This window comes from Callithrix jacchus, chromosome 11 (genome assembly GCF_049354715.1).
Source record: "Callithrix jacchus isolate 240 chromosome 11, calJac240_pri, whole genome shotgun sequence".
Taxonomy (NCBI): domain Eukaryota; kingdom Metazoa; phylum Chordata; class Mammalia; order Primates; family Cebidae; genus Callithrix; species Callithrix jacchus.
Window position 1 is genome coordinate 89,818,711 of NC_133512.1, and position 12,962 is coordinate 89,831,672.

The following is a 12,962-nucleotide window of genomic DNA, read 5'->3' on the forward strand; positions in this document are numbered from 1 at the left end:
CACTGCACAGGTCACGGGAGTAACACTGCACAGGTCATGGGTGTAGCACTGCAAAGTCACAGGAGTAACTGCAATGTCATAACAGTAACTGTGCAGGTCACAGGTGTAACACTGCACAGGTCACGGTTGCAGAACAGCAAAGTCATGGGAGTAACACTACAATGTCATGACAGTAACTGTGCAGGTCACGGGTGTAACACTGCACAGGTCACGGGTATAACACTGCAAGGTCATAATAGTAACTGCAAGTCATGGGAGTAACAATGCACAGGTCACAGGTGTAACACTGCACAGGTCACGGGTGTAGCACTGCAAAGTCACAGGAGTAACACTGCAATGTCATAACAGTAACTGTGCAGCTCACAGGTGCAACACTGCAAAGTCATGGGAGTAACACTACAATGTCATTACAGTAACTGTGCAGGTCACAGGTGTAACACTGCACAGGTCACAAGTGCAGCACTGCAAAGTCATGGGAGTAACACTGCAATGCCATAACAGTAACTGTGCAGGTCATGGGTGTAACACTGCAAGGTCATAATAGTAACTGCAGGTGATGGGAGTAACAATGCACAGGTCACAGGTGTAACACTGCACAGGTCATGGGTGTAGCACTGCAAGGTCATAATAGTAACTGCAGGTCATGGGAGTAACAATGCACAGGTCACGGGTGTAACACTGCACAGGTCATGGGTGTAGCGCTGCACAGGTCACGGGTGTAACACTGCACAGGTCATGGGTGTAGCATTGCACAGGTCATAATAGTAACTGCAGGTCATGGGAGTAACAATGCACAGGTCACAGGTGTAACACCTCTAGGTGACAAGACCGACACTGCACAGTGTATTGGGAAAGTTACTGCTCAGTGTTCTGACTTACTGGGCTGGAGAACTCACAGAGAAGAGGGAAACTGAAGTGGGAGAAAATGGGTGTGTGAGAACACTGTTATAATCTTGGTATGAACAGATGCCTTGTAATGCACGTTCAGATGGACTTTGTTCTGGTTTGTTTCATTTGGCTCCGATGTTAAATTCTTCTTGGTTGTGTAGTGTTATCAGCTCTCAGCTATAAGAAAAGTAGCTGAGAATACATTTGGCTTCTAAAACTCTACTGATTTGTAGAAGATCCCAAATCACCGATCCTGTTCATGTGGTCTGAGAGGGAAAGTGTTTTGTGTTTTGGTGAGAGAATTCGCTTCTATGTTAACCATTTTCTTGTGTTACTAGGTCACAAAACCTATCTAATTCTTACATGGCCTGCTTTGCAGTCAAAGACCTGTGGGCAGGTGAGGGAGTCATTTCAGTTCCCTTCCACAGGTGAGAAGCCTGAACCCGGGGAGGGCCTTGCACAGTGGGGGTAGAGACACGGTAGGGCGGGTGCTGTGGAGTTTTAGGTCATGTCTGCCTTGGCTACAGCGATGCCCAGAGATGGGAGGGAGCAGAGCAGGTGCCTGTGGGACAGGATGGGTCCAGCAGCTCTCTTGCTTCCAGCCAGTGAGGGAGGTGGTGGACTCTGTTCACAGTTACTGTATTTCCGCAATGAACTACAAACCCTCCATAAACATTTCTTAGGAGCAACTGGGGTATGAGAGGCAGATCCAGTCTGGCTCCTTGCAGAATTGGATCCATTTTCAGCTTGAGAAGGGTAAGAAAAAAGGGACACCATAATGGTGACAAGATTATGGTGTCAAGAGTTCTGAGGAACAAGAGTTCTGAGGAAATAGTAGGGAAGCAGAATTGGAACAAGATCAGCGTGCATGCATGTATGCATGACTGTACCCAGGTGCGAATGCGTGTGTTTAAACGTGCATGCACATGCGTGATTGTGTGTCCATGCCTGCAGCTATATGCATACATGTATGAGTGTGTGCATGTGTGTATGCATATAGGCATGCTCGTGCATGTGTATGAGCGTGCACGTGAATGGGCATGACTGCGTGCATATGCATATGCATGTAGGTGTGCATGTATGTATATGTATGCACAGGTCTCTGTGTACATATATGTATGTATATATGTGCATGTGTGCATGTGTTTGCGCATGCATGACTGCATGTCCATATCTGCAGATATATGCATTCACATATGAGTATGCATGTAGGCGTGCACATGCGTGTACACGTGTGTGCACATGCATGCATGAGTGTGCATGTGAATGGGCATGGCTGTGTGCATGTGTGCATGCATGTATGAGTGCATGTGTGTATGCATGTAGGTGTGCATGTAAACACGTGCGGGTGTGTGTGCACATGTGTGTGTACACATGCACGTGTGTGCCTGTAAGTGCAGAGGTGTGTGACTGTGTGCATGTGTGCACGTGTTTGTGCACATGTGTGCATTGTGTATGCACGTATGCATGAACATGTGTGTGTGTGTGCATGTATGCATGACTGCACGTGCTTGTCTCTGTGCTAAAGTGGGAGGGACACCCTGTGGACACCAAGTAAGGAGGAACCCCTGAGTACCATAGCCCTGCTATAGGGTTGAGCAGAGGAGCAATTTGACAATTTTGGGAATGTCATATGTTTTCATGCAAAAGTGTGGATAATACATTGAAGTGAAGGAATTCCAGTTTTGAGTGTTGAACACACACGAAGGGCCCCACAGGCTGCTGTTGGCTTTCCTTGTGGATTTAGCTTATTGGCCTCAGAATGATGTCTGGACCTTGGTGTATGCCGTCCATGAGCCAACAGGGTGCACAAGTCCAGTGCGCCACTTGCTGCCACATGTGGGGCATGGAGCCCACTTGAGAAAAACGTATGCCCTGAGGCTCCTGGGCTGGGTTGAACCAGGGTCTGCCAGAGAAACTGTTTTTTGTCTGTATGATTTACGGTCATTATTATTAGGAGGTGGCTGATACTGAAAATGAAATATGTTATTTCTTAATTTCAGAGCAAATAACACAAATAACTTAGCAGTTAAATTAGCATATCAACTGGCTGGGAGAAATATGCATAACATTTGCAACTCTGGTAATAATGTGACATGTTGCTGCTGTGTTTGCCTTTTCACTAAGGAGTGCTGCAGGGTTTTCCGATACAGGTTTTCATCAGTCCTCTGGAGTCAGAATCAGGCTGGGCACATGCCAGTAACAGGTGGTTTTCCAAGGTCAGGATCTGAGAGAGAATTGTGATGCACATCTCGTTCAGAGCACATTGAGTTGTCAACCATGATTAAGGCAGAGACGTGAAGAAAACAGAGGCTTTCTTCCTGGTGCCTCTCCTGGCAGAGCTCCGTCGCCTGCCATTTCCATATGACAAAGACAGAGTTAGAACGTGGGCTTTGCCTGCAGGGTCCCTGCATCTGCCTTCCCCCAGGGTCTCTCTCCTGCACTGGAGATGCACCCTGGAATCCTGGGCAGAGTACTGCAGCTCCTGCCAGAGCTAGGACCAGAGCCCTTCCACGACAGCGGGCTGACCTCCAGCACGTTTCATGTGTGCTCGCATCCTTACTGCTCCCAGTTCATGCTCTGGGACCCTCTGTGTGCCTGGGGCAGGAGGGGCCCTCACTGCTGAGGCTCTTCCTCTGGGAGGCAGTGAGGGGAGCCTCGGAGATCAGTGTGTGAGGATCTGAGAGGTCCGTTAACCTCCATGCTGATCTTTTCAAGGTGACTGCTTTTGTGGGGAGCAGTGTCTGCCTCTCTTCCTGCTGTTCAAGCACCAGGTGTGGGTCTCTCAGAACATTCCCAGCCAGGGTCCTGTTGGCCATTCACCTCCTCTGCCTCACCACCTGGCACAGGCACTTTTGAATGAAGAAATAACGCAGCAAACACAGACTGAGTGTGGGGTTAGCTCATGTGCAAATGAAATTAGGAAGTAAAATGTTAGCTGGACATCATGGCTCCCACCTGTAATCCCAGCACTTTAGGAGGCCAAGGCAGATGGATCCCTTGAGGTCAGGAGTTCAAGACCAGCCTGGCCAATATGGTGAAGCTCCATTTCTACTAAAAATACAAAAATTAGCTGGGTGTGGTGGCTCACGCCTGTAGTCCCAGCCACTTGGGAGGCTGAGGCAGGGGGATCGCTTGAACCTGGGTGGCAGAGGTTGCAGTGAGCTAAGATTGTGCCACTGCACTCCAGCGTGGCAGACAGAGTGAGACTCCATCTCAAAAAAAATTGCAATGCAATGCTGTTTTTCATGAGATTATGTTATTTCAGAAAAACGGAATCTGCTTGGATTGGAGGCTCCCATCGTTGGGTGTCCACCCGCCTGTTCCCCGTGACTTCTGGCTGGTATGGCGGGCACCGGTGGTAGGTGCTGGACTGGGCAGGCCAGGAGAGGTGCACCCGGGGCTGCACCCAGGCCACCTCCTGGGAGGAAGCAGACCCCAGCCAGGGGCCGCCCTGTGATTGCTGCTTCCTTCCGTGCAAGGCTTGTGAAACTGTTGTGGGACGAGCAAGGCCGCCTCCTCCTGTGAGCTCCCACATCCCACCCTGTTAGGCTCCGGGCTGCCTGAGTTATGGAATGATGTTTAGTTTTGCGCCTCCCCAGGGCTCCTTTAAGGAACTGAGTGCTTCCACTGTGAGGGTTCTTGGCCAGCTTCCTCATGAGGAAGTAGTCACTGGAAACTTCAAAGTGACCCTGGGGGTGAGTCCCTCAGTAACTCATGACTTTCTCAGGATCCTTCAGTTCCTTCATTTACCCATTTGCTCCTGCGCACCAGCCCTGTGCCAGACGCAGAGGGGGCATGGGAGGAAACTGGAGAGGGTGGAAAGAGACATGCACCCAATTCCTGAACTCTAGGAGAGGAGCAAACACCCTAAATCCACAGTCACCGCATAGTGTGGTGAGTCCGGAGATGGATGCTGGGCATGCTGGACAGCCTGAGTCTGGGGCTTCTGGAGGGATCTTAGTGGATGAACAGGCATTTGTTGGTTGGTGAAACAGGATTGAAGGCACTGTGCTTTGCAGGAAGGGGTGAAAGACACGGTGTGTACAGACCCTGCCTGCCCTTTGCTGGCAGGTGTGACTCCCACGTCATGGCCCAGGGGCTCTCTTGGTTCAGGTGTCCTGGGGGCTCATGCCCTGCTCCCCAGTGGGGTGGTGTGTTCTGGACCCATCTCTTTGTGTTAAAGAGGGGCTTGGATGTAGAGCCAAATGCTGGCCTTTGCCAGCCTGCCCAGCTGCAGTGAGTGTGTGGCTTGCGGTCACCGGCCTCCCAGGCACTGGGGAGCTTTCGGGGGCCCCTTCCTGGGTGGAGTTCCAGGAGCCCTCCACCCCACATCTTGTCTAGGGTCTGGCCCTGCCACACTGGCTTTTCCTACTGGTCTTCGTCTCTGCTGCCTCCACTGCCTCCTTTCCTCCCCTGCCGTCTCCTGTGTCTCTCGTCTGTGGCCACAGACGCCACGGTTTGCTTCTGATATAGCGGGGCTCTCGCGGCAACTCTGCTCCCTGGGGCCCTGCAGCCTTGCTTGGCAGGGGATGTGGTGCTCGTGGGATGTGGTGGGCGCAATGGGCGTGAGGCCCAGAGGAGGGAGGTGCCAGGCCCAGGGTAGGCCTCAAGGGGAGGCCCCAGCCCTGCTGCTGCTCCCACTGGCCAGGAGTCTCCTGTGATGACTTTATCCCCAGGCTTTCCCTCAGCGGAGAACCTGGTCCAGGTAGGAGCTAGGCTCTGGGACAAGGGCCAGGAGGCCTCACATGTGGCAAGTCAGGGGTGCATCTTTCTAGCTTCAGAATTGTCCACATCAGCTTGGAAGAGCTGGGTCAGAGGAGCCTGGTCAGAGGAGCCAGCTCAGTGGCTGGCACTTTCTCTAAGCCTCAAAAGTGGGCCAGGGCAGTGATCTCGGGAGACCCCTCTCCTCTTCCTGCTGACCGCGTCTTTCCTCTGTTTCCCTGCAGGCTGCCTACTCGAGGACGGGCTCTGTGGAGCATCTGAGGCCTGTGTGAACGGTGAGTGTGGGGTCCCGGCTGTGGACCTGGTCTGCCTCTCTCCTGCCGACCCTGCACAGTGCCCAGCTTGGTGAGCCCTGCTGCAGGTGTGGAGCTGGGGCTGCCCAGGCGCTCTGACAAGGAAAGGCAGGTGGAGCCCCGGAGCCATGGGCAGTGTCCTCGGTGGATGGGGGAGAGGGTCCCTGAACTCTGGCTGCTTATTGCTCGCACTGACTCTTACTTTCTGATCTTGTTTTACTGGGTCTCTGTCCCTTGGCTGGTTTTTCATCTTTTTCTTTGTTTTCTTTTGAGACAGTCTCTCTTTGTCCCCCAGGCTGGAGTGCAGTGGCACGATGATCTCAGCTCACTGCAACCTCCACCTCATGGGTTCAAGGGATTCTCCCCCCTCAGCCTCCCAAGTAGCAGGGATTACAGGTGCCCACCATTGCACCCGGCTGATTTTTGTATTTTTAGTAGAGATGGGGTTTTACCATGTTGACCTGGTCTTGAACTCTTGACTTCAGGTGATCTGCCCACCTCAGCCTCCCAAAGTGCTGGGATTACAGGTGTGAGCCACCATGCCCGGCCAGGTTTTTCATCCTTTAAGCCACGGATTTTCCTTTTATTCAGGCGGATAAGAAAACACGTTCAAATGTTTTGTTTTCAGGCTGGGCTGAAAGCCCACGAGGATGGCAGTTATGATGAAATATGGGGAGCAGCAGGTCCTGTGGAGCCCCTTCCCTCTGGTGTGGTCAGACAGAGGGCCTCTCCCAGGGCAGAGGCTGCCCAGTCCTGTCTAATGCTGAACTGGGTGCTGTGGGCTCTGAACACACAGGGTAGGGGGAAACTCGAGCATCCTCAGAAAAGCACTGGGTGGAGCCACCTTTCCCCAAATCGGGGGCTGTGCTTGGGCCTGGGGCGTGCTGAGGGAGGCCTTGTCTTTCCCCAGCGCCTGGCCTGTCTGTCCTCAGACTGTGGAGAGGAGTGGATTTAATCCCAGCCAGGATGGTGGGGTCTGCCCAGAGGTGCCTCACACCCACTAGTCTCTGCACATACGTGGGTGCTGACAGGTAGCTGGGGTTCAGGTCATGGCACTGACCTGGGGAGTGGCCATCCTGGAGCTTTTCAGAACAGTTCTTCCTGCACTGGGCACCCCAAGGGAGCCGAGGTGGATGCCTCTGAGGGGCTAAGAAGCCAAACCCAGGAGCTCTTGCACCCTGGGTGGGACCAGCCCTGGGTTCTGGACAGAATCTTGGGGCTGGGTGCACCTGTATGTCTGTGCCTAGGCAGCTCCTGCGGTCAGGAGGGAAGCCATGCTGGAGGTGCCAAGAGGAGAGCGGGTCCTTGGGGGCAGCTTCTGCTGTTGTCTCTTGTTTGGGGAGATTCCTGTGCCCAGTGGGACAAGAGGGAACTGCAGCTCGTGGGGTGCAGTGTGGGGGGCAGGTGGTGGGTTCGGCCCAGCCCAAATCCCCCAGGGGCTCCCTGGCATCTCTGTGCAGCTTCTATTTGGAGGCAGCGTTAAGACGAATCGTGATATTGAAAACCCTGTGTTGTTTGCCTGGACTCACAGCTTTTGAGGATAATGGAAGCAGGTGTGTTTAATTTAATTGGAGCTGTAAGTAGCTCCAGCGGAATAAAAGCTGAGGCTGTTCCCCCTCAACCGCTCGTTGACAAAGGCTGACCTGGATGATGTTGGGCTGTGATCATTCTCAGACATTTTTCTCTCCAGCCTTGACTTGCCTCCAAGACGTGGAGTCGTCTCAACATCATATCCAGATAATGACTGTGGATTCTTTGGAAGAGAAAAGCAATTTCAATGTAAATACACATATCCAGGCCTTGATTTATAGAAACAGACACTATTTGATGTTTTTCTACAGTGCACTGAAGGTCTAGAAAATAGCAAAGCCGGTGGTGCCTAATCGTGGAAAACTGCTTTGCGTGGCAGACGGGGAGTGATAGAAGTGTTCCCGCACTGCTGGCTCAGATTTATTGTTGCCATGGTGACTGGGTTAGCCCGTGGCTGGCAGGCCAGGGGTGCAGCAGCCCAGGGTGCAAGGGGGGTGGCTGCGAGTCCAGAACATTCTGCCACCAGCCGCAGGGGCTCTTTCTCTCCCTCTGGCATGCTCTCTTTCTTTCCCCCTCTCTTTTCTTAAGATACATGTAGGAATATATAATCTTATCAAGCTTGGATATGTTTTTAAAATGTCCAACAGACCTTGTTAATAAAAAGAAAGTCAAAAGATAAACATACAGTCTCACACCCATCAGGATTGCCGCTATTAAAAAAGCCTGGGCCGGGCGCGGTGGCTCACGCCTGTAATCCCAGCACTTTGGGAGGCCGAGGCGGGTGGATCATGAGGTCAAGAGATCGAGACCATCCCAGTCAACATGGTGAAACCCCATCTCTACTAAAAATACAAAAAATTAGCTGGGCACGGTGGCGTGTGCCTGTAATCCCAGCTACTTGGGAGGCTGAGGCAGGAGAATTGCCTGAACCCAGGAGGCGGAGGTTGCGGTGAGCCGAGATCGCGCCATTGCACTCCAGCCTGGGTAACAAGAGCGAAACTCCATCTCAAAAAAACAAACAAACAAAAAATCCTGAAAATAGGTGTTGGTGAGAATGTGGAGAAATTGGAGCAGTTGTGCACTGCTGATGGGAATATAAAATGGCATAGTTGCTGTGGGAAACAGTATGCTGGTTTCCTAGAAAATTAAAAATAGAGTTGCTGTATGCTTCAGCAGCTCCACTTCTGGGTACGTACCCCATAACACAGGAAGCAGAGGCTTGAGCTGTTTGCACACTCACGTTTGTAGCAGTTATGCACAGCAGCCAAAGGCGAAAGCAGCCCGGTGTCCGTTGATGGGCAAATGGATAAGTGAGGCGTGGTCCATCAGTGTCGTGGAATGGTACGCAGCCTTGAAGAGGAAGTGTGTGCTGGCACCTGCTGCAACATGGATGGACCTTGAGGAGGTTATGCTGAGTGAAATCAGCCAGTCACAAAAGGACAAATATTAAATGATTTCACACCTGTGACATACCAAGGGTAGCCAAGTTCATAGAGACAGAAGGTAGAGTGAGGGGGCCAGGACCTGGGGGACAGTCGGGGTGTCAGTGTTTAATCGGTAGAATTTCAATTTGGGACAGTGGAAAAGTTCTGGGGATGGATGGTGGTGATGACTGATGGACAGCGTGAATGTAATTAATGCCACTGAACTGTACACTTAAAAACGTCTAAGAAGGTAAACTTTAATGTGACACATATTTTACCACAATATGGAATTGAAACTATGAGCTTACACGCTCTGCATGTTCTTGTCTAATGTAAGCAAGTGCTTCAGCTGTAAGGTTTTAGGCCATTTCCCTCAGGAGGAAGTAGTGATTGGAAACTTTAACGTGACCCCGGGATCAATTCCTTGGAAATTCATAACTCTGGAGTAATTGTGGTTATTACAGAAAAAACGACAAGGGTTCTGAAAATGATAGCTTAAGGTTAAGCAGTCACAGCTGGGCACAGTGGCTCACACCTATGATCCCAGTATTTTGGGAGGCCGACGTGGGTGGATCACAAGGTCAGGAGATCGAGACTATCCTGGCTAACACGGTGAAACCCCGTCTCTACTAAAAATGCAAAAAATTAGCTAGGTGTGATGGCATGTACCTGTAGTCCCAGCGACTTGGGAGACTGAGGCAAGAGAATTGCTTGAACCTGGGAGGTGGAGGTTGCAGTGAGGTGAGATTGCACCACTGCACTCCTGCCTGGCAACAGAGTGACACTCTTGTCTCAAAAAAAAAAAAAAAGGATAAAGCAATCACATGATCCTGGAACAGGTTGTAGAAAGAGAGTTTAGATGCTGTTACATGGGCATACTAAATATGAGGAAAACAGGTTTCAAAGAATTTTTAAAGCAGATTTGATTTCATGGTTGATAACTTTAAACAGGACACATCAAAAACAGGTGGTATGTCCTAAAAATTCTAAAGTATAATGATCAACTACTCCATAATAGAAAAAAGGAAAACACATCTGTGAAGATTGAAAAAGACCATGCATATGTCAGGAAGTGAGCTGGTTGTTTTCACAAGCAGCTGGTGGGAGTGCAGCTGGGCGCAATCCTAGTGGACACTGACTGGCCAGCACGTTCATGCCACGTTAAGTGTGGTAGCCTGTGACCCAGCAATCTGATTTGTGAGAATATGCCCCAAGAAAATAATCCATTACCCAAAATACTAAAGAAAAGTTAAAGCGCAAAAATGTTCTTTGCAGTGATGTTGATGTCAATTTTAAAACAGTAGATAGATGGTTAATATTAAACAAATGGGAATGCTTCTTTAAAGCTATGTTACGTTCACATGATTCAGATGTTAAGCAGATATGAAAAGGGACTGTGCAAAAAGTTGTTAATAACATCAGAAAGTGCAGGTGGTAGAAAGTAAATGAAAAACTCAGGATCCAAAACTGTACGTCTAACATGATGACAGCTATGTGAAAATGTGGATAGCAGAAAAAGCTACAACACATACACCAAACTGTGAATAGTGGTTCTCTCTGGGTAGTGACTTTTATTTTCTTCATATTTCTCTGGTTTTCCAGTATTTCACATGAACACATTCCTGTTAGAAGAGAGGTGGGAAGGAGGCACGTGAAGGAAGCACCACTCCCTTTTAGCGCCATCCCTAAAGACAGCCACCCAGAAAGGAGGGGAGGCCCCAGTGCAGGAGGGCACAGAGGTGTGGCTGAGCTTCTAGGAGTGCGTCAGGATGACCACACCATAGCACTGGAGCCCAGGGGCAGAAACCCTGACGTCCAGGAGGGCAAGAGGAGCGAGTCGCATCTCTGCTTAGAGGGAGGTGGAAGAACAGTGACAGGTGCTGGAGGAATGGCTCAACTATACCCTGTTGGCTCATGGCTTGTGGGTCAGGGCTGAATTATGCTGTGATGACCCACAAGCCCTGCGCTCGGTGGCCCAGGTGACATGGGCCTGCGGCCGCTGCAGGGTGTGTGCCTTCCCTCTGCAGGTGCCCTCCCGGGATGTTGCCAGCTGGGGTCACAGCAACAGCTGCTGGGAGGGGTGGACTTGTGCTCATGGCTCACTCTGCTGGCCACGTTGATGGTGGGGAGGCTCTTCCTGCAGCCGACTCCCCGTGGTGGGCTCCCAGCCACAGCCTCCCCATCTCCAACAGCAGCACCTTCTATTCCAAGCCCTTTCTCCACTGAAGAGGGCAGAACGTCACCAGGAAAGGTGATGTCTCTGACAGTGGAGTGTTGTTCGGCCGTGGAAAAGGAGGAAGGAAGCACCAGCGCATGCTGATGCGGAGGAGCCTGGGAAACTCTGTGCTCAGTGGAAGAAGCTGAGTCACAAAATCACAGGGGGCATGAGTTCATTTATATTAAATGTCCAGGAGGCCGGGCTCACAGGCTCATGCCTGTAATCCCAGCACTTTGGGAGGCCAAGGTGGGTGGATCGCTTGAGATCAGTTCACAAACAGCCTGGCCAACGTGGTGAAACCCCTTCTCTACTGAAAATACAAAAATGAGCTGGGTGTGCTGGTGCATACCTGTAATACCAGCTACTCTGGAGGTTGAGGCAGGAGAGTTGCTTGAACCTGGGAGGTGGAGGTTGCAGTGAGCTGAGTTTACACCATTGCACTGTAGTCTGGGCGATAGAGTGAGAATCTGTCTCAAAAAAAAAATATTCAGGTGAGGTAAGTTGGTAGAGATGGAAAGTAGGTTGTGGCTGCATAGGGCCGGGGAAGGCGGCAGGGCATGGGCAGTGATGGCGGAGGGGCAAGTTTCCTTTGGTGGTGTTGAGAGGTTCTGAGGAAGATGGCGGGTTGGTCGAGGAACCCTGAACATTCAGAAAACCGTTGACTCCTACCCTTTTTTTTTTTTTTTTTTTACAGATTCTTAGATTCACATTTACAGTAGACTCCTACACTTTTTTTTAAAGGCAGAGACTTGTTCTGTCACTGAGGTTGGAAATGTGGTGGTACAATCCTAGCCTACTGCATCTTTGAACTCCTAGTCTCAAGTAATCCTCTCTCCTCAGCCTCCCTAGTAGCTGGGACTACAAGCACACAACATCATGCCTGGCTATTTTTAAAATTTTTTGCAGAGATGGAGTCTCACTGTGTTTCCCAGGCTAGTCTTGAACTCCTGACCTCAAGTGGTCCTCCCACCTTGGCCTCCCAAAGTGCTGGGATTACAGGCATGAGCCGCTGTGCCCAGCTAACTCCTATACTTTAAAAGGCTGAATTGTATGGTATGTGAATTATGTTTCAGTAAAGCTGTTTTTAAAAAGAAAAAAACTGAGGATTGAGTGAAGCAAGGGGCTAAGCATAGATGAGGACTAGCGAAGGAATTGTGCTTCCTTAATAAGGGGTTACGTCCCTGACCCCACACAGATGGACTTTCTCCCAGGACATTCAACTCAACACAAAACAACATGGTTGAAAATGCTGGCTCCACCATCTGGGCACAAAGCCAGAGGGATAAGCACGTCTGTCTCAGATTCGGGAGTTTTTCAAGCAAACTGTTGCCTCCCAGTGCAACATAGGTATGAAAATGGTTGTCCCCATAATGGAAGACTTTGGAATATTCAAATTCAAAATATCTTCCTAACTCTTCAAAGCCATGCCATTAACCCCATTTGTTTTCTCAGCCACAGCAAGCAGTGAGGGCCATCAGTAGGAAATTATTTATTGAGTGAGTGGATAAAGAATAAACGAGCCATCATTTCATGGCACAAGAGATGCCTCCATAGCCCTCAAATAAAAGGTTTATATGCCATGGGGGGAAAAGTAATTTCTCACCCCTCTCCAGTTTCACGGCTGAGATTTTTGCAACAAAACACAGATTAACGAGAAAACCCTACCCACGTTTTTCATACTGGTTTTCTTTTTTTTTGAGATGGAATCTCATTTTGTCACCCAGGCTGGAGTGCAGTGGTGCAATTTTGGCTCACTGCAACCTCTGCCTCCCAGGTTCAAGAGATTCTCCTGCCTCAGCCTCCTGAGTACCTATAATACTGGTTTTCTATGTGACATGGGAGCCTTCAGAAATGAAGACCCAGGGTTGGGTGTGGTGGCTTACG

General features: G+C 50.3%; 1 protein-coding gene across 12 annotated transcripts in view; it reads left to right on the plus strand.

Annotated features, from left to right (window-relative positions):
* PTPRN2 (protein tyrosine phosphatase receptor type N2) overlaps positions 1-12,962 on the plus strand; it is a 1,018,236-nt gene that overhangs the window by 89,366 nt on the left and 915,908 nt on the right. For all 12 annotated transcript variants that reach the window (XM_078343304.1, XM_078343314.1, XM_078343301.1 and 9 more), the window contains exon 2: positions 5,838-5,888. Coding sequence is in view for 6 of the 12 variants with exons in the window: in XM_078343301.1 (XP_078199427.1) it covers positions 5,838-5,888 (51 nt within the window). In the remaining 6 variants the exon portion in view is untranslated. The remainder of the gene's footprint in view (positions 1-5,837; positions 5,889-12,962) is intronic.